Source organism: Pinus tabuliformis, chromosome 2_2, assembly GCF_031772625.1.
Source record: "Pinus tabuliformis cultivar Carrire ecotype Pingquan chromosome 2_2, CPIR1, whole genome shotgun sequence".
Taxonomy (NCBI): Eukaryota; Viridiplantae; Streptophyta; class Pinopsida; order Pinales; family Pinaceae; genus Pinus; species Pinus tabuliformis.
In genome coordinates this window covers 70629463-70651233 of record NC_142300.1, presented here as the reverse complement: position 1 = coordinate 70651233, position 21771 = coordinate 70629463, and the positions used below count along the sequence as shown (strand labels likewise).

The 21771-nt window shown below is 36.6% G+C and overlaps 1 protein-coding gene across 1 annotated transcript in view; it reads right to left on the bottom strand.

Moving 5' to 3' along the window:
* The window catches only part of LOC149191497 (RNA-binding KH domain-containing protein RCF3-like), a 67714-nt gene extending 67349 nt beyond the window's left edge, over positions 1 to 365 (bottom strand). The window contains exon 1 of the mRNA XM_089406665.1: positions 147 to 365. Within this exon, the coding sequence (XP_089262791.1) occupies positions 147 to 365 (219 nt within the window). The remainder of the gene's footprint in view (positions 1 to 146) is intronic.
* Between the last annotated feature and the right edge of the window lie 21406 nt (positions 366 to 21771).

The window sequence follows — 21771 nt, the reverse complement described above, 5'->3', positions numbered from 1 at the left end:
CTGGTAACTGCAAATTTCACCTTATTTTTATCATCAAACTCCTCATAGTCAAAATATTTGTCCAATGCACTGATCCAATTCATCAAATCTTTTGCATTGAGACTCCCTTCATACATAGGAATTTCTACCCTTGGTTTTCCACCTACTTTAGCCAACATCTTTATAACTTTGGTAGTCTCATTTTCCTCCTGTTCTTCTTCCTCAGAAGATGCTTCTCTAGCACTGACAACTCCTTCATCAGGTGCTCTCCTCTGAGTAGCCTCCATTTTGTCCATTCTTGTACACAGATTCTGGATCTCCTCCAACAAATCTGCATTTTCTTTAGGTCTTCCTTGACCTATGCCAGCTCCTCTCCTCGGTGGCATGTTTACTGTAGTCAACTCAATCTCTATGCTCTGATACCAAAATGATGCAGAAGGTTGATGAAATAAGGTGATAGTCTAAAAATAGACTAATGGTTACTTTATAACCAATCAATTACATTAAACAGATTCTATACGTGGTTTACTTTTCCCTGATTACTAACTAGCCCGTTGATTTTCCACCGTTGATTTACTCTGTCTGATCCAACGATTATCGCACCATCTCGCGCAGACTCTAGCACGGTTGCTATCACTTCAGAGGCATGTGAGAAAAGTCATTTTCTCTCTCCTCTGTCTGCTACGTGTCGATCTCTAAAGTTAATCGTGTAGACTCGAAATATAACCACTTACCACTTGAAAGGCACACAAGATACCACTTATGGTTTTCCCAAATACTACCACGTGCATAAATCAAAACTTTAATAAAGCACTTAAACAAAGGTTTAGTGTTTAATCTCAATATTCACTTTAAACACGAACTGGAAGCAATTTACGATAAAACACATAAAGTCTGCAGTTTATAAATAAAACGTTAAAATAGAGGAAATACTTGTTGAGGGTCCAGAACGCCGATACACAGACACAAATGAACTTCTGCACTAGAATTAACACACAACACCACACGTTTAATTATTCAATAAAATAGGAATTACAAGTCTTAGCCCTCTCAGCTCAATTACAGTAGTTTTATTTGACCTATGTCTCAACCTCCAAACCCATCTATCGCTCAAAACCTCGCTTACTCACTCCATTCTCTATCATCTCAACTAATCCTTCTCCATGACATTATTTTCTCTTTTATGAGCCAAATCCTATTCTAACCGCATTAACAACTTGATCTCTATTTTAATCAATCTAACAATCAAATTTCTATTCTTAAGCTTTGTTACATACCTATGCTAACAACTTATCCCTTAGTCTAAAAATAATACAATTCGCTAATTAGTACAATGATGAAGTAAAGATCATTTTCGAGAGATCCAACCCTCTCTACTACAACTGACTTTTGACCACTTAGGTCAATGAAATTCAACTCATTTAGCCACAACATGTGAACAAACAACCACATTGTTGGCTAAGTCCGGATGCTCATGCATCAAAGATGAAGCTAGATTTAGGGATTGAAAGCACTTATATCACGATTTATCTCTGATATATTTGCCAAAGCCCTTAATAAAAATGCACTTCACTAGATAAATTTCTTAGCAATATTCTTAAAATATCACAATATAATGCCCAATTAAATCACAAGATTATCACTTAAATTTATCTAAATTATTTTGAATGCAATTTAAGCTCAAAGAGAACAAAAACTTCCTCACAATTCTTCAATATCACCCTCATGATAATGCCAATTATATAGATGCTAAAAAATACTCAATTTAGGAAACAAAAGATATGAAATTTACCACAATTCTATGAAAGAGTATTTAGCAATAACTTGAAAAATTCTCAAAATTTAATATGCAATAAATATCCAATAATTCAAATAAATAAACCCACACTTAGAGAGATTAAATATAGTTAAAATCTAATGTCAATGATCATGAAATTTAGCATGCAAAGGACTTAAGCACATAAATTTCAAAAATTAATTACCATGAAAAACCATGAAATTCAAATGCTAAACACTTCAAGCAATTCTGGAATTAAAATGATTTTTTTTAGGTAACCCAAACCCAAAAAATTTCCTCCTATAGTCAAACCTTAGCGATATTAGAAAAAAGGTTAAATGTGCCTTGACTATAAAAGAAATTTAATTTTTTACCACAATCTTTTTTAAAGATTTAAAGTCCCAAACCCTTAACACAAAAAACCCAAAAAAGGAACCTTAGATTAAAAATTTATATTACTCTTTCGCAAATTTAATGTGATAAAGTTTCTAGAGGAAACTAAAATTCTTTAAAAAGGAAAATGTGAAAAATAAAAAAGGATTACTTTATTAAATTTTAATGGGCCAAAGGCCACATAAATTTTTTAATTTGAAATTTTAAAGCATTAACCTAAAAATTATGATTTTTTTTAGATTTAATTCTTTTTAAACGTCAAAACCACACTAAAAAAGATTTATTTGGTATCGAAAATCATAAAGGTTTGGATGAGTGATTAAGAAAAAGTCGAGAGAGGAAAGAAGAAAGGTGCTAGGGTTAAGAGCTCACGCTGAGGAAGCAACGCAGGTTGACAGAGCAACTAGGAAGAGGAGCCACGACAAGGGACGAACGGATGGGCAAACGCGACGGGGAGACGACAGCGGAGGAGATGAGGGAGATAGGGAAGTAAGGAAGAACTACAGGGATTGAAGGGATATATAAATGCAGAGAGGGAGATTTTAATTTTGTAGAGGGCAACAAGGGAAAGGGACGCGTATACAGAGAGGAAATGGACGCGCAGAGGGAGAGAAGCTCTGGAATCTAGGAGAAAGGTCGAGCTAGGACCATGCCAGGGAAAGGAGCTGAGATGTAGGGAGGAAGAGGATGTAGATAGAGAGAGAAAATAAATGAGATAGGGCCACATGAGGAAGAGGGGAAGCAGAGAAAGGAGGGAAGAAACACATCTGGAAGAGGGTTGTGATTTGGAAAAGAGATGAGAAAAAAATGCAACAGAGAAAAAGAAAGGAAAAATAAAAAGGGCTTAACAGTGAGATTTGAAGGGTTTCAAGGCAGCAAATGCTAGCCTAAAAACCTTAAAAAAATTCCCAGAAAATTTATATGTTAAACTGTTATACTTCTTCTTCAAATTTGTTCTCAAAAAAACTTATGAAATCCTTAGATTTAAATTTGAAACCCTTAAAAAGAATTTCTATGAATAATCTTCGTTTCTAATTTTTGTTGAGGCTAGTCTTACCCTCCAGGGTCTAGAGCTGGCTCCAAATTAAAATTTTCCTTCAGATCCACACCCACAAAATAGAAAACAAAAATAACCAGATCCCAATATATACAAAAAAATAAATAAAACCCTAAGACCCAAATAAAAAAAATCTCAGATCTATACAAGATAATTACAAATCTATACAAATGAATTATAGATCTATCAGATCTAAGGAGTATGAGTCCAACTCTGCTTCTAGATATATAGATCTAAGGCTCTTCCTAGCCATATCTATTAATTTTTCACAAGTTATAAAATATATTTAAAATTTTTAATGAGGTACTAGCCCAGAAACACCTTGCAGAAAAATAGATTGTTAGATAAATCCCGAGGCTTTGATCAAGTAGGCTCTTCAGAAATTATTCTTTGAGAGTCGATTGGTCCAACCGAGGACTATCCCCAAACGATCAACTAAATTTGAATGACCTTCTGCAAACACTAGATCCAACTATCAGATCAATTAGAGAAATAAAATAACAATATAATTTTCAAGAACTAGAGATACCTGCTAATTCAATCCAATTAGAAATGTTACCCTAGATCCAATAAACTAAACAAGGAACCTATGCACAAATTATTCAACAAGAGCTATTTGACAAATTTCAAATAATAATCAGCATAAAAAACTAAAACCATATTACCATAAATTCGAGAAGAGGAACACCATTATAAATCGAAACCCAAATACATTTGCATTATATTCCATAAATATTACAAGAGAGCTTTGATATTTTAGTACACGATTCCAAGATCTGATGGAATAGACTGACACCAAACTCTAATTTATAGATAAATTCTGCAACGACTAGTTGGCTTGATCCCTGTCAAATTAATCTTGATCATTCATAAAGATTTAATTAACCTTTAATCATCATCGTTGAAATTATTTATTTTTTGAGGAAAAATCAAAATTTTTATTTAATTGGTTTTTAATTAACTCAAAATTAATTATTTTGAGTTAATTCTCTAAAAAAAATGAATTTGACTTAATCACCAAGGCCCAACGGTCCAAATTTTCTTGATTCATTCAATATTCCCTTGGTCGGGGACCTCTAAAAAATTAATTCTTCCAAAACCCACGAATTTTACCTTTTGAGAATTTAGTTTTACCTAGGACACAAAATTAATTAAATTTCTGGCTTAAGATTTTAATTTAATTTTGCCAGAAAATTTAATTAATTGACTGATGAGGGGATTAATAAATTTTCCAACGCTCTAATATTTAATCATGGTGTCTAATTATGAGGGACCATGCACTAAATAATTTTTACATGAAGGTATTACAATTTAATACATGAAGGGGGAACAAGGATTCATTATAGACCTTCAAATATGTACCCACTTCTGCGACTCAAAATACGATGTAGTAGACCAAGTAATATGTAATAAAATAATCTAGCCAACTAGCTAGGACGATTCCCAAATTAATTTTACAAGGACTCAATAAAAAACATTAGGAATCACTTAATATATTGACAAAAAAATCCACCCTAGCTTTGGGGTGAGGTTGGAGGGAGCAACTTTATCGATCATTTGTGTCTAAAGACACAGATGAATCAGTGAGACAACCATTATAACCATGCATAATCGATTTACATATTTAACAAATTTCTCGTTGATGATGAAATCAGAATGATGTGAACACTTGAATAGACAGATCCCTTTTGTGACAAAAAGGGTGTACTACTATGGGGTCGTTCACATAAAGTGGTCAACAGAGAGCATCAATTGTATGCAAGGCTTAGCAAGTGCAGTTTATTTTAGATATAAGTACACTAGTTGGGACATGTTGTTTCCAAGAATGGCATAGTAGTAGACCTGGAAAAGATAAAAGCTATCATGGAGTCAGAAACTCCAAGAAATGTGGAGGAAGTCAAATCATTCATGGGCTTAGCATATTACTATAAGAGGGTCATTAGGAACTTTTCATGCATTACATATCCTATTACATTATTGTAGAGGAAAGGTAAGGGGTTTGAATGGACAAGGGCGTATGCAACTAGTTTTTAGTAGTTGAAGCAGTTGTTGACAAATGCTTTCAAGAGAGGACTTGGTAGAGACTTGATGTGGGAGGGACAAGTGATATGCTATCAGTCTAGGAAACTGCATGAGCACGAGGAGAACTACGTGACTCATGACCTTTAGTTGGAAATTATTATTCATGCCTTGAAGATGTGGAGACATTATCTTCTTGGAAGGAGGCTTGTGTTGATGAGAAATCACAGTGGGTGGAGTGGGTGGAGATATTTTTTTGACAAGCTGAATCTAACAGTAGGCAAGCCAGATGATTGGCTACTCTTAGTTATTTTGACTTTTAGATTAGGTAAATTACGGGAAAGGAGAACATGGCTGCATATGCTCTCAGCAGGAAAGTGCAGTTGAACCGTGTTGCAGCAGTGAGCTCATATGGGATAGATTTACAGGATCATATCTTATAGGGAGGACAACAAGATGACAGGTACAAGGAGCTTATGCACAATTTACAGCATGGTACTGGTAATCAAGATGTGGATTATCATCTTACAATAGATGGCTTGGTGAGATTTAGGGACATGATCTATGTGCTAGTTGACAATGAAATTAAGAAGTTTATCTTGAGGGAGTTTTATGTAAAACCATATTTAGATCACCCAAGATATTATAATTTGTTCACAACAATTAATAAGTTCTACTATTGGCCGAATATGAAGAAGGAAGTGGTAGAGATTGTGGTGAGATGTTTGGATTGTCATAAGGTCAAAGGAGAGTGTAAGAATCCAGGTGGATTGCTTCAACATATTTCGATTCCATAGTGGAAATGGGATATCATTTCCATGGATTTCATTACAGGTCTTTTGAGGACATCGAGGAAACATGATTCTATCATGGTTATGGTAGATAGGCTGAAAAGTATAGCTCATTTCATTCCAATAAAGACTACTTATTCAGCTAGTGAGGTAGAAAAAGTCTTCATTAGGGAGATTGTGATATTGCATTATGTTCCAAAGAACATTGTGTTGGACAGGGATGCCAAGTTCACTTCCAACTTTTGGAAGGCGTTGTTTGCAGCATTGGGGAAAAATTTGGCCTTTAGCACAACTTATCATCCATAGACAGATGAAAAAAAAGAGAGGGTGAATAGGATACTCGAGGATATGTTGAGGATGTATGTCATGCATCAGTAGATGAGATGGAAGGAGTACATTCCATTGGTTGAGTATGGTTACAACAACAATTATCATGAGTCATTTAGGATGAGTCTATTTGAGGCACTGTATGGGAAGAGTTGTAACACTCCCATGAACTGGAGTGATCCACTGAACATGGTACTTATTGGACCAAACAAGTTGGTAGACATGGAACAAAAAATTCAGGTTATAAAGAAGAGTCTAAAAGCAAGACAGGACATGAAGAAAATTTATGTAGACAAACACATGGTATTATGGAGATTCAGGTTGGGGAGCATGTGTATTTTCACATCAAGCTCAAGAAGAGCTCCTTGAGGATTGGATCATGTGCCAAGTTGGCACCACTATATTGTGAGCCTTTTGAGATCCTTGAGAGGATTGGACCAGTGACCTGCAAACTTGCACTACCTTTGGCAATGAAAGTCCATGACGTTTGTCATGTTTCATTACTTAAAATATTTGTAAAGGATGTTGATCATGTTTTTGGTTGGTTTGTGTTGCAGGTGGAGTAAGAGGGAGAATTCCAACTATAACCCCAATACATATTGCAACGGAAACATCTTGTTCTTCGAAACAGAGCACTCAAGAAGGTTAAATTGTAGTGGAAGCACTTTAGGCTCAATGAAGCTACATGGGAGATAGTTCATCAGATGTGTTATCACTCATATTTTCTTTTGAAGTTATTGGAAGAAGGAAAGAATCCAAGGTAACCAAAAACCAGTCTTTTAAGTACAGAATCTAGCCAATCTGTACTCAGAGAGGGTTCTCTCTTTATGATTTAGCTTTGTTTGAGAGATTTTAGGCTAGTTATAAATGTTTGAGGAGGTTGTTTTGTTTGAGAATGGTGGAGTTTTGAAACAAATGGGAAAACTAGGCTTTTAGGCCATGGGCTAGGGAGTCAAACAGGGATAGTTCACTGGAATAAGTCAAATTGCTGAGGTAGGATTTCAACAAGCAGGATAGAAGAGTAAACAAAAAACATTGGTGCTTGAATGGATTAATTTTCTACTCAAACCAAAAGGGCGATCAAGAATCGTCAAGTTAGGATTAGAAAGAGGAAAGGAAGATAGGTCAACCAGTATACGGCAATTAAGAATCCTATACCGAGGACTTATTAGAGAAAACTACAGGGATAGAGGAGCAGTTAAGAATTCCTTTAACGAAATAGTTTAGAAGAAAACATATAAATGGTATATTGTTGATAGCAGAGAGCAATAATGCTAATTCTGATATACTTTGACTATTTTACCATTTAGATTTCAGATTCATGAAACATTGAAACATATAGAAAAAACATAAAATCACAAGGATAGAATACTTATTTGCAATTAGACTGCACGAAAATTTGATGAAATGTCCTCAACTTTCATTCCCTTTCGAACAAAAATCCAGATTTGATTACAACAACTTTATTAACTTTACAGCATATACTTACAGAGATGTTATAGAATCCACCCTCAATACTTTCAATGGAGATGTATTTATACAAAAATTATGTCAAAATATCTCATAACTACATGAGATTTATTTTAGGGAATACAAAATATCTTTTACAAAATTATAGAGAGAGATGTAAAATTGATTGTTGCTGTCCCTTTATTCATGGAAGAGCTGGAGGTTGAATCTCGAATTTGCCTCTTGCTATTGCTTTGGTAATTGTGTGTTGGATTCCTGTTTACTTTTCCCTACTGATACTCTTTACCTGTTTACCAGACTTTACCTTAGTGAATATTTTCATTTACCTTAGAGTTACCACAGTAAGTTACAGGACTACGATCATATCAACCCACCAGTATTCATTGGGTATCTTCATCCTGATCAATTTTCTATATATTTCATCAGCCTGAGTGTGCTTTGCAATATTGGGTTGAGTTGTGAACAAGTGTTTCACTTCATGCTCAATATAGAAAAGTTTTTCTAAGCCATCATATACCACTTTTCCTGTGGGTACTATTTTCACTGTTGAAGAACTAGCTTGATTTCTGGCCTGTTTGTGCAGTATGTCAATGTAGTCTTCATGCTTCATCTTCTTGTCGTTTATGACCAATAAATTTGGAAGTCCTTTCTCTCTCAGAATGTTATATTTTATCATAAGCTCGTAAATGTCTTCTTGGATACTTTGACATCTTCTTTCCAGGTTAAGCATCAAGTTCTTTTTGGTTAGAACTCTCTTTATTTCAAGGATGGTACCAGTTCGGTCTTCTATATCCTTTTGCTCTAGTTTTTACCTGCTTTGGCTATTCAAGAAATTGATTAGTTGGATGGCCTCTTTAGGTTTCTCCCCCAATTATTCTCTGGTCTTTTATATAGCTTCTGCAACTAGTTTCATTAAATCAATTTGTTCAAATATAATCTGAATAGAAGACCAAATGTCATTAATGGAATTAATGATATTGGTCCATAAAATCTCTCTAATATATTTTAAGGGCTTTTCAAATGTTAAGTCCTTATTTAAAGTTTTTATTATATCAGCCTATTGGGTCCCTATAATACTAGTGATTACCCCATTACTATTGTAGTTATACCCCTTATTTATATTTTTGTGCCCCCATTGCCCCCATATAATCCCTCTATTGTTATTTTTGTGGCTTTATATTATTATTGTTAGGTCGACTGGATTATATTGTGACTCCTTAGACTCCTATATATAGAAAGGAGGTTTTGTCATTTGTATCATCCAAGAATTGTTCATTTATGTAATGTAAAGGAGGTTTCCCCCTCGAAGAGGTTGAATTCTAAGGCGTTGATCTATCTTTTCTATCTTTTCTTGAGCTGGTTTCATAACATTTGGTATCAGAGCTTTGGATTCTAGGGTTTCGCTGCTCCAAACAGGTCATCGTGGATTTTTCGCTATAACTTTGTTTCTGTGACGTTTCAGAAGTCAAAAAAAAAACTCATTTGAGAAGAAATCGCGTTGAACCTTGGGTCAAAATTTTAAAGCTTTTTGCACAATATTTTCGGAGATATGATCTGAGGAAGTTGGTCTTTTTGCAGACTCCTGAATTACACTCAAAACAAGCGACCTAGGGAAAAACGTCATAACTTTCTTTCTGAGCATCGGATTGAAATTTCGTAAGAAGGTACAGAAACAGGACGGATTGTAGTTTTCTTTTATATATTTTTCAGTGTCAAAGGTTGAAACAGTGACATGTGGAACTTCATACAAGTTCGCTCTACTGAACTAGTCTATAATCAGGTCACTGCGGGAGATTGTGTATAACTCTTTCTTGGAGAATCCAATTTGGATCAGACTAGTGGCATTGGAAAGAGGACATAGAAGGCTACTACAGGTCACAATTTCAGAACTAGATGATTTGAAATTACATAGGTACATCAGATTCAATATCAGGCTTCTACAAAGTAGAAAAAGGTGTGTAGTTTTTTTTTTTAATTTTTGCATAAGCTTGGTTTGAAGGAATTCAAAGGGCATAGTAAAGCATTATTATCGGTAACTGATGCCCCGAGGAAAGAAAATGCAAACACCTAGTAAGGAACCTGAAAGCTCTAGCATGACTCATGAAGAAGAGGAAGAAATGCTACATGATATATCAAAATTACAAGAACAAGTGCAACAAATGTCACGCTCACAAAAGCTAACAGATGCTAAGATAAATGGCATGGAATCTAAGATAAAGGGCATGGAAGCTAAGATGGATGATCTGAAGACATATTTGAGGACAAATTTGAAGACAGACATGGCAGATTTGAAGACAGATTTGACAAACTTTCTACAAGAAATACTTACTAATGGTGAAAAGGTTGTAAAGGAAACTCATGATGTGAACAAAAGAAATGTTAATCATGATTCCATAGAATCTAATGTTGGATCGAAGACCCACCATATTCCAAAAATCGATATGAGGAAGTTTGATGGCAAGGATCCCGCCACATGGATATTACAGATGGAGCAGTTCTTCGATCTCAATAATGTGCAAAACACACAAAAGGTACGTATGGCAACTTTATATTTGGAACCAAATCAGTTTGTATGGTATCAATGGCTTTGCTCTAGTAAACAATTTATCACTTGGGCAATTTTTACGGAAGAATTGATAGCACATTATGAGGATACAAAAAGCAACACTTTTTTTAGCCAATGGATAAGTCTCAAGCAAAAGGGTTCAATAATGGAGCACATTGAGGAGTTCCAAAAATTGAACATAAGGGTAAAAGATATTCCAGAGCAACATAGGATTGATGTGTTCATAGGGTCTTTAAAAGATAATATCCAACATTATGTTCGACTTTGGGAACCTGATTCATTAGAGAAGGCATTCAGGTTAGCAAGAAAAATGGAAAGCAAAATTATGGCAACCAGGAAGCATACCACTCACAACTATAAAGACGGAAGTGTAGTTGCCCCTAGTCTTCCACAACCTATAAGGTTGACACCACAACAATTGGAAGAAAAAAGAGAAAAAGGGCTTTGTTATAGTTGTGATAGCAAATACACTAAAGGTCATAAGTGTGCTGAGAAGAAATTATTCTACATAGATTGTGAAGAGGAAGAAGAAAAGGAGCAAGAAAGGTCAAAAGAACAGGATATGCTCCAGGAACAAAGCCTAGATGAAGAACAAATAAATCCAACCATATCTTGTAATGCATTGGTAGGAATTACCACTCCTCAAACCATCAAGATAGAAGGACAAATCAAGAAGAAAAAGGTGATAGTGTTGATTGATTCAGGAAGCACCCACAATTTTGTTCATTGTAGGGTAGCAAAAGAATTGAATTGCTTCCTATATCCAACACCAGAGTGTCAAGTGATGATTTCAAATGGAGGAACAATAAATTGCTCTGGAAAGTGCCATAATATCAAGCTATCCATGGGAGAATATGTATTGACTAGCCTAATGCTTTCCATTCCAATGGGAGGTGCTGATGTTGTACTAGGAGTCCAATGGCTACAATCCTTGGGTACAATAGCTTTTAATTTTCAAGAAATTTTCATCAAATTTTCTATGGAAGGAAAGGAAGTTGAATTAAGGGGTATTGCAGGGAAACCAGGAAAGATAATCAGCTCTAATGGTATGACAAAGCTTCTAAAAAAGGAGCAAAGGGGTGTAATTGCACAATTATGTTCGCTAGATGTTTCCACATTAGAATCATCTATTTCTCCAGATCTCCAAAAAGTCTTGGACAATCATTCTAAGTTATTTGAGACTCCCAAAGGTCTCCCACCTATGCGTGATCATGATCATGATATTCATCTAATTCCAGGAAGTGTTCCTCCAAACATCAGGCCGTACAGATATCCCTATGTCCAAAAAAGTGAAATTGAACGTATGGTTGCAGAAATGCTAGAGGCTGGTATAATTCAACCGAGTCAAAGTTCTTTCTCTGCTCCAGTAGTATTGGTGCACAAGAAATATGGATCATGGCGCATGTGTCCGGATTATAGGGAGCTTAACAAGCTCACTATTAAAGATAAGTTCCCCATTCCTATCATTGATGAATTACTGGATGAATTGCATGGATCAATTTACTTCACCAAGTTGGATCTTCGTTCAGGATATCATCAAATCAGAATCAAGATTGAAGACATTCCGAAAACGGAATTTATAACTCATGAGGGTCATTATGAATTTTTGGTCATGCCTTTTGGCCTTACCAATGCACCTTCAACATTTCAAGGTTTGATGAATTCAATTTTCAAACCATTCCTTAGAAAATTTGTGTTAGTATTTTTTGATGATATACTTATCTACAACAAGTCTTGGAAGGATCATGTTGAACATGTTGACAAGGTGCCACAACTATTGGAGGAGAAACAATTATATGCCAAAAGATCCAAATGTTTCTTTGGAGTCCAGGAGGTGGAGTATTTGGGTCATATTGTATCTCATGAAGGAGTTAAGGTAGACCCTACCAAAATTAAAGCCATTAAGGAATGGAAAATCCCCACATCCATAAAGCATTTGCGCGGATTTCTTGGGTTGACAGGGTATTATCGCAAGTTTGTTAAGAATTATGGGAGAATAGCAGCACCTCTAATGACATTATTGAAGAAAGATGCATTTTCATGGACTCCGGAAGCAACAAAGGCCTTTGAACATCTTAAAGAGGCAATGTGCCAAGCACCGGTCTTAGCTACACCGGACTTCACAAAAACCTTTATTGTGGAATGTGATGCTTCAGGAAATGGAATTGGTGCTGTTCTAATGCAAGATGAAAGACCCATTGCTTTTGAAAGTCGTCCAATCAAGGGAAAGTTTCTAAGAAAAGCTATTTATGAGAAGGAAATGTTGGCAATACTCCATGCACTTAAGAAATGGCGACCCTACCTAATGGGAAGACACTTCAAGGTAAAAACGGATCATGATAGCCTTAAATACTTTTTAGAACAAAGATTATCCTCTGAAGAGCAACAAAAGTGGGTCACAAAGATGTTGGGTTATGACTTTGAAATCATCTACAAAAAAGGGAAGCAAAATGTGGTGGCAGATGCACTCTCAAGGAAGGATGAGGATGTGGAAGCATTATTGTGCGCTATTTCTATCATCCAACCAGATTGGATAAATGAAGCAAGGGAGGAATGGAAGAATGATGAAGAAGTATGGGCACTTATTCGAAAGCTACAACAAGATTCCAGTACGTCTGATACATTTAGCTGGAAAAATGATTCATTATGGTACAAAGATCGCTTATACCTCTGTAAGAATTCCCAGCTAAAACAAAAGATTCTTATGGAATTGCACACTTCTCCCTTAGGAGAGCACTCAGGATTTTTAAAAACTTACCACAGGGTTAAGAAGGAATTTTTTTGGGATGGCCTTAAATCAGATATTCAAAAGTTTGTGGCAGAATGTTTGGTTTGCCAAAAAAATAAAGTTGAAACAATTAAGACACCAGGTCTATTACAACCTTTATCGATTCCAAGCCAACGTTGGGAGTGTTAGCGCTTGAATTTGGCCTCAGGCTGAAAAAGAAAAAATCCAAGGCAACATCAAACCACTTAGTCTCGTAGCTAGCCCTACGGGGACAGGAGAGGGCTCTCTCCGGGTCTATCTCGGCAAAAAGGTTTTCAAAGGGCTGAGATGACCAATAAAGAACGCTAATTTTAGGCTAGTAAACTGAGAGGGAAAGTTTGATTTTAAATTTTTAGAGTTTTGTTGGAAAACTGAGCACAACAATTTTGGGTGCGGGGATGAGACATAATTTTTTGCAGAGGTCTTTTTGGGGCAAGGTAGGAGATTGTCTTGATGCCTTTGAAATAAGTGAATGGATAGGAATGGCCGGTGAGAAGCTAAAGAGAGTAAGAAACCTTTGAGAGTTCCCCTTAGACAGATGAAAACATAGATATTAAGCAAACTTAAAGGCAGAGCATAGAAACCATGAATTCTACCTTAACAATTCATTTACTTAATTTGCAGAAAGAGGAGTAGGAAAATGATACACATAACAAACTTACAAGTACATGAGAGAAACACACCATCAACACAAATCACCACAGGAATCCCAAATAGTGCTGCAAAACTCTGGTCTTTCCTTTGCCAAAATTGCAGAGATACAAAAAGTAATACAGTCTAAGCTTATCCCTCAAGAGTCCAACCATGAAAATGACTAAGAAAGTACATAATATAGGAAAGCTAACACATTTCCTTGCCTCTAGGGGTCGAGCTCATCATCCTAGGAGCTGTTTCAACCATTTCTAAACTGAGCACTACAATCTAGGCAATCAAAACAACTTGCCTCTATAAGCTAGGAAACCAATTCATTCATTATTTTTTTGCCATTTTATGAATGAATCTTCTAGAATAGGTAAAATAGTGTCACGTCAACATGAAATTACATCAATTACATCAAAGAGGATGAAAAATCCCACCAAAAAGTCAAAACTAGTCAATGCTGCGTTTTCCTGAGCTGAAGGTGCAAAACTGGCAAATTTTCCCAACGCGTAGCGTGCCATTTCGCAACGCGTAGCACGCCTTTCAGGCCACTTTTGAGGCACTTCCCGGCATCCAAATGAGGTACAAGTGGGCTTGTTGGAACGTTCTAGATGTCTAATCTCTAGACTAAGTAGAATTTCTCAATTTGGTGGCCATTTGCCCATCCAAAATTGCAATCTCCGAAGACTTTTTCCTGTGTGTCCAAAAAGTGGCAGAAGGTCATTTTTTGCTTGTTTTTTGACCTTTTGGGGGCTCAAATCTCCATGAAACTTCTTGGCAGTGGCTGAGAAAGTGTATTTTGTCATGAAAAATCCAAAAATGCTGAGTTTTTGTGAAATGTACCTCCCCAACTTAAGGGTAGCGCGCGGCGCGCTACGCGTTGAGCCAAAACCCTGATGCGTAGTGCGCCTGAGCCCTACGCGTATTGCGACTTTCAGATGCTTTTTGGAGGCCTTCCTGGTGTCCAAATTGGGCACAGGATAGCTCGTTAGAAAGGTCTTTGAGTCTGATTTTCTAGAAAACTAGAATTTTTCAATTTGGAGTTTATTCTCCCTGTCAAAAATCAAATCTCCCAAGACTGGTCAAAATGTGCCAAATGAGGCTGCCTCAAGGCAGAGTGCTGTTGCAGTCAACGTTTGAATGCCTTACTCAACTCCAAATTGAGCTCATGATAGCTTAGTTGAAATATCCTTCTGTCTATTTATCATTTAACTCATCAAGAAAGTCATTTGGCCAACCAAGCTAGGAGAAAACTTGATTTTCCCAAGGTCACTCCAGAGGTGCATTCGATTCTCCTGAGGCAACGATAGTTTTGACATTTCTCTAAAACCATGACACCTGTGTAAAATGTGAAGGAGGTTTTTCTTCTTTGGCATGTTGTGAACAAAACCCTCTCTAATTTTTTCCAAATTCATCGTTTATTGCTCTGAAACATCTTTTGAGTGAAACTTATCCCGATGTGTGAAACAAGGAATTTTGTGGAAATGAAACGAAATGAAGGGGATAAGGGGATTCTAAATTCTTGGGGAAATTTTTGGAAGTAGGGAGGGATGTCAGGAAGTAGGGGAAAGTGGAATCTCAGAGATTGAGTGAGGGGAAGGGGTCCAAAAGGGCAAAACACAGGCCAAACCTAGAAAATTGCCAGGTTGTAGCAAGAAACTAGGGTTTGTGCAAAAATTAGGAATTTGGGGGATCTCAGTGATGGGAAGTGTTTGATAAGGTACTTTAATGATAGGGGAAGGTGTATGAACATCTGGATACAAGTTTTGTTAATGATTTGACCATCCAAGAGAATTTACCTCCAAAACCCTAGGAGAGGGAAATGAACCTTGCCTAGGCGCAACTGAAGCATGAACAAGGTGTAAAATGACCCAATGGAACCTGACATGATGAGGACAACCATATGAATGATGATAGACTCAGCTGAATGATGACATGGACTGACATTTGGACAACTTTAGAAGGAGTGAAAGAAAACCCTAGACCTAATGCCTAGTGACCAAATTTTGCTTGAAAACTCTTTGGAATGACAAAATTTGACCTGGACACTCTGAGACCATTTTGTAAGAGCATATTTAATCACTGGAGGAAGGCTGGAAAGACTGAAACTAACAGGGAGGAGGTATCAATGGATTTTATCACAGGTTTACCCAAGTCTGAGGGAAAGAGTGTCATCATGGTGGTAGTTAACAGACTTACCAAGTATGCACACTTTTGTGCATTATCACATCCAATTAAAGCCAGTACAGTTTCTACTGCATTTATGGAAACAATTCAAAAGCTACATGGAAACCCAAAGATTATTGTAAGTGACAGAGATCCCATTTTCACTGGAAATTTTTGGACAGAATTATTTTCTTGTCTTGGTACTCACTTAGCTCATAGCTCATCTTATCATCCTCAATTTGATGGGCAAACTGAGATAGTAAACAAATGTTTGGAAGGATATCTTCGTTGCTTTGTATCTGATAAGCAGACACAATGGGTCAAATGATTGCCTCTGGCTGAATGGTGGTATAACACTTCCTTTCATATAGCAACAAAAATGACCCCATTTATGGCACTTTATGGGTATAAACCACCATCCATCACATCATATTTAAGAGAAACTTCTAAGGTTCAGGCAGTGGAACATCACATCGAACATCAACAACAAGTCCTCCAACTCTTAAAGGATAACCTCGTGTTGGCACAGAATAGAATGAAACAACAGGCAGATCAACATCGTAGTGAAAGAAGTTTTGATGTAGGTGATTGGGTATTGCTACGGCTACAACCATATAAGCAAATGTCCCTCAAGCAAGCTAAGAAGGATAATAAATTATCACCAAAGTATTATGGCCCATACAAGGTGTTGCAAAATATTGGTACTATGGCATACAAATTGGAGTTTCCTGCAGTTTCTCGATTGCACCCAGTTTTCCATGTTTCATTCTTAAAGAAGGTTATAGGCGACAAGCTCCCAGTTCAAACAATATTACCAGAACTTGACGAGGAAGGAAAAATTATATTGGAATCGGAAGCAGTTATAGAAACAAGAACTCGACAGCTACGAAATCGATCAATTTCAGAGTACCTTATCAAGTGGAAGAACTTATCTACTGAAGATTCCACATGGAAGGATGAGAATTTTATGCAGAAGTATCTAGAACTACTCAAGCATTGAGGACAACACTTTTTTGAAGGAGAGGGGCATGTTGGGTCCCTATAATACTAGTGATTACCCCATTACTATTGTAGTTATACCCCTTATTTATATTGTTGTGCCCCCATTGCCCCCATATTGTTATTAATGTGCCCATAGAATCCCTCTATTGTTATTTTTGTGGCTTTATATTATTATTGTTAGGTCGGCTGGATTATATTGTGACTCCTTAGACTCCTATATATAGAAAGGAGCTTTTGTCATTTGTATCATCCAAGAATTGTTCATTTATGTAATGTAAAGGAGGTTGCCCCCTCGAAGAGGCTGAATTCTAAGGTGTTGATCTATATTTTCTATCTTTTCTTGAGCTGGTTTCATAACACAATCATCTTTCTATTCTTTCTTTCTTCTTTAGTGTAGTTAATCTATGATATTTCATAATTGTACTCCAAGCTAGTAACCTTTTCTTTTAGTTTATGTATCTCAATTCCTTGGATTTTCATTTCTTCCATGGACTTGATTAAGTCCTCTGTTTGATGTGTTGAAGTTGTTGTTGTTTCATAAGTGTCCATTGTTGATGTTACTAGAAGAGCTGTTGTTAAGGGAACGTTGGGTGCCAAAGCTGTTGCAATAGTAGATGGCACTCTTGTAGAAACCATGGGTACTACAGTCTGAGGCATGGTGGTCTACTCACCTTGTTTAGACTGCAAGGCTTTTTCCAACTCTTCTTTTGTTTCTTTCAGCTGTTCATTTAACTTAAGGACCAAGTCCATAAGTTCCTCCTCATTTTGTTTCTCAATGACTTCTGCAGTTTGTTGATGTATGAGGGGAGGGAGCTTGAGTTGTTTTCTAAGTGCATCAATATCTTCATTCTTCTTCTTTATCAAACTCTCAGCTTCCTTCACATCTTTGGGATTATGACTGAACTCAATCAGTAGATCTTCTAATGGCTTTATTCTAGTGTCCTTAGCATGAGAAGAGGCTTTTTCTAAATGTAACTGTGTTGTAGTATTTCTCAAAGAATTTAGCAACTGATGTGCAATGATGGCTTTACTGGTTAAAGTGGAATAGACCATCTCACCCATTTTCTTGTGGAGCTCAATTTAATCAATTGGGTGGATGTATTTAGCAAAAACTTTAAAATTGGTCTTCAAGTAATCAGCCATGGAATGTGGCTGTTGTAGAGTTGGCTTCAAGAAGCTCATCTGCATCTTTCCCTCTTTAATTTCAAAAGCTGACATCAACCTTGTCTAATTTGTGAGAGCCATTTTTAGATATTTGGCATAGGTTTGAGCTTTGACCTGCTCATTCCTAGTCTTGATCTCTTTGTACTTTTCTTTCAAATCATGGCTTTGTTCTGAAACTACTTTGAATGATGACACTTCGACACTTGGTTGCCTGGTTAATTCCTAAGTTTTGGAGGCATATGGTGTCTCTCTTGCTACTATAGTTTGTACTGTGTCACTTCTTGTTTCTTCATACTCCTACTCGGACAGAGGATTCAATCTTGTGATTTTAATATATACCTGCTCCAATGGCACTGTAGAGGGACTAGCCTCACTGCTACTCCTCTTTTGATTTCGTTCCTCATTAAGAGGAGTTTACAATACTGGAGGATTGCCCATGTTTGTTTCAGTCTGGTTCAATTCCTCACAAATTCTCTGTGACCCTGAATCTTTCCTCAATTTTGAAGTCTCTGGTTGTCCTGATGTCTGTGCACTTTGCTCCTGTGTTGGCCTTTGTGAATATTCTTCAAGAAACTGTACAAAGGAATCAAGATCAAGTCTTTTTTCCAAATCTTTCATGACATTGTCTACCTCAACTTGTTCACTATATTGTCCTATAAGTGTTCCCTCCACCCATTCATTTTGATTAGAAAACTATTCTATCTCTGGAATTCTATGATGAATGTAAGGGGACAACTTATGTTTTTCCCTTCTATCACAGATGAAGCTATGAGGATCATAAGGCCAAATAAAACTCTTTTTCAATTGCATTCTCTCAAGGATTTCTTCCGCCTCTTTCCCTACTCCTCCGTTCTGTCAAACAAATGGGCCTAAGTCATCCATTATCCTTAACTGAGCTTTCTTCTTAGCTTTCATAAAGTGGATTTGATCAAAATTGATCATTTTCCTATACTACTCCAGGGAAAATAATCTCATGGGGACGTATTTAGGTAGTTTAAAGGGAGGCAGCTCACACCCATAAATCTTGATCTCGATATGGTTCTAGTACAAGTACTAGTCGCCAACCTTATATTGCTTCGATAATTGAATAATTCTTTTGATATCATCGCTAATTCTAGGAGGGGGACTTCCTATCAACATGGTAGTTATAGGATGGACAAACTGATCAATAAAATTTGTATAAGAATAGGGAGAAGCAGGTGAATTATGAAAAATTGAAGTCCAGAAGACAACAAACCTGGGATTCCCTCTGGTGTCAAGCTTTTGGATAGAGAAAAGGAATTTATTAGACTGGTAGTAAAGAAAAAGATGAAACAACACTGAGGAATATTTAAAGACTCACTCATTCTCTAATCTCATGAATTGGTCATGTATCTTGTCTGCAATGAATGTGGCATAGTCAAATTTAGCTTGAAGAGGTTGACCAAGGCTAAAAATAGTCATGAAGGCTAAGGTCAATTCATCTACATACTCACTGCTAGTGAAACCCATAATTCAGGCAACCATGGTAACAATATATTTGCCCAAATTAGTGAAAAGGCATGATATGTAGGGCAGAGGGTCTTTTGGCATGTGATTCTTATCAATGAAAGTCTGGCAAACTATACTAATTTCAGAACTGGACATTTTTGTAGATTTCTCAAGTAATTCTGCAATGGAAATGGGAGTGAGGTACTGGTCAGGCTGTAATTGTAACATCTCATTAATAGACTAGGCTGTGATGGTGAAAAGGATTCTTTGGTTAGGGGACATGATAGCTCTTAGATTGGGGTTGTGATTTGCATGGCATTGGTGGATAATATCTGGGAAAATGTGAATGGTAGGGAATTGGTACTTCGATAGATTTGATTCCCAAAGACCTATGTTATCAGAGTGGTTCAGGTAATTGTCTCGGTACCTGCAGTAGAATTTCAAGGTGCTATTATCAAAAGTAAGGCCTTTGATTTGAAAATCTTTATTGGCCAAGGGGAGGTAGTTCAATCCTGTGGGGAGTAGTGATTGGAGCAATGTTTAGGGTGACAGGAGCTTCCATCCTTGGTTCTTATGTTTTCAAGGAAGAAAGTTGGGGGTTTTCAAGGAATTTCAAGAAAAGCAGGTGCTTGGGGAAGTTGGGAACTAAGAAAATAGCTTAATTGTACTGAATAATTTGGGTTTAGATCAATTTAGTGGAAATTTAGTACAAAGACAGGGTTTCTGAGAGGGAAATGCAGTAAATACCTATTTTTGGTCGACTGTCTGGACAAATGGATATAGTGAAGGCTTTTTAGGGTGCGCACAGTAGTCCGCAGAGGTCTGGAGTTCAGCAACTAATGGCGATTGACGATTGGAAGTCAGTTGCTTGACTGGACGTACTCTGTGCATGGAAGGCAAAAGTCACTTTCTCAAGAAAAAAGGAAAAATAATGAACATCTTTGTTTTTATGCACAAAGTCAATGATTTTTGGCAGGTGAATGAAAATGATAGTTGGTGGCAACTGATTGATTGGACACTTTGTCTTTTAGTGGAGGCAGTAAATGGGAGTGGTAATGGTTTTCATTGCACTGCCTTCAGGAGGTTGGTGGTTTTGGCAGAGGGTTGCACGATGCCATAGATAGAGTGACACATAGCACCGGAGAAAAGACAAAACCACTTGTATCTCACAGTTAACGTTCGACCCAAATGTCTATGTGATATGGGCGGGAATCGTTGGATGTGGAGAGGTCAATCAGATAGTATTCGGTAGCGGGAAGTGGTGGGAAGTTAATGGAGGGGCCTGAAGGGTAATTAAAATGACTTTAATTACATCGGGGGCGATATGATTGGCGAAGAGGTTATTAATTAATCCAGGTGATTAATTAATCCCTTTTTAATGCGTCGGGGGTTTGGCTCTTAATTAATCGTGATTTGATTATTTAATCCAAATAAGTTAATTTTATTATGGTTTATTTTTCAAACTGCCGAGAGGGGATATTTACTTATTTTGGGATTTTAATTAATTAATACGGGAAAGGGTTATTGTTTTTGGGAGTTAAATAATAATATAAAGTAAAAATCAATATGAATATGGAAAGGAAAAAGCACTAAGTAAATGTTTCTGAAAATACATTTCATCATCCAACATTATAATCTTAGGCTAAAATGCATTTGGGGGGTTTTATAAGGAACCATATATTTTTCCTAAGTAAAATAGTGATTTACTTAGGAAAAGAATTTGAAGGAGATGAGTGACTTATGGAAGGAGTGAATTTTGATGAAGGGGATTTATCACTTAGGCCTTGCAAGTTATTGGGCCGAGGGTCCGGTACCTTTAGAAGTCAAAGAAATGCTCTGAGCCCCTTTAACTTTCAAGTTATTGGTGCCTTTAGTACTTATGGGAAATTAGTAAAATTTAGGGGAAAATGAGTGAGGAGGTTAATTAGTTGGACTTTTGTCTCTGATGTAAATGTCTTCATTGTCATCCATACTTTGTCAAAGTGATGAAAGAAAAATATTTAAGCTTTTAACTCAACCATTCATCATACATAATTCTACAATCAATCATCTACTTACCCACCTACACATCCTGCCATTTTTACTTCTTTTATTAGGGTGCACTTAAACTTGCAAACCCTTATCAAGCTTTTCCTTTTCTTTTACAATGGAAATCTATCTAAGTCTAACCTTATTACATCCAAG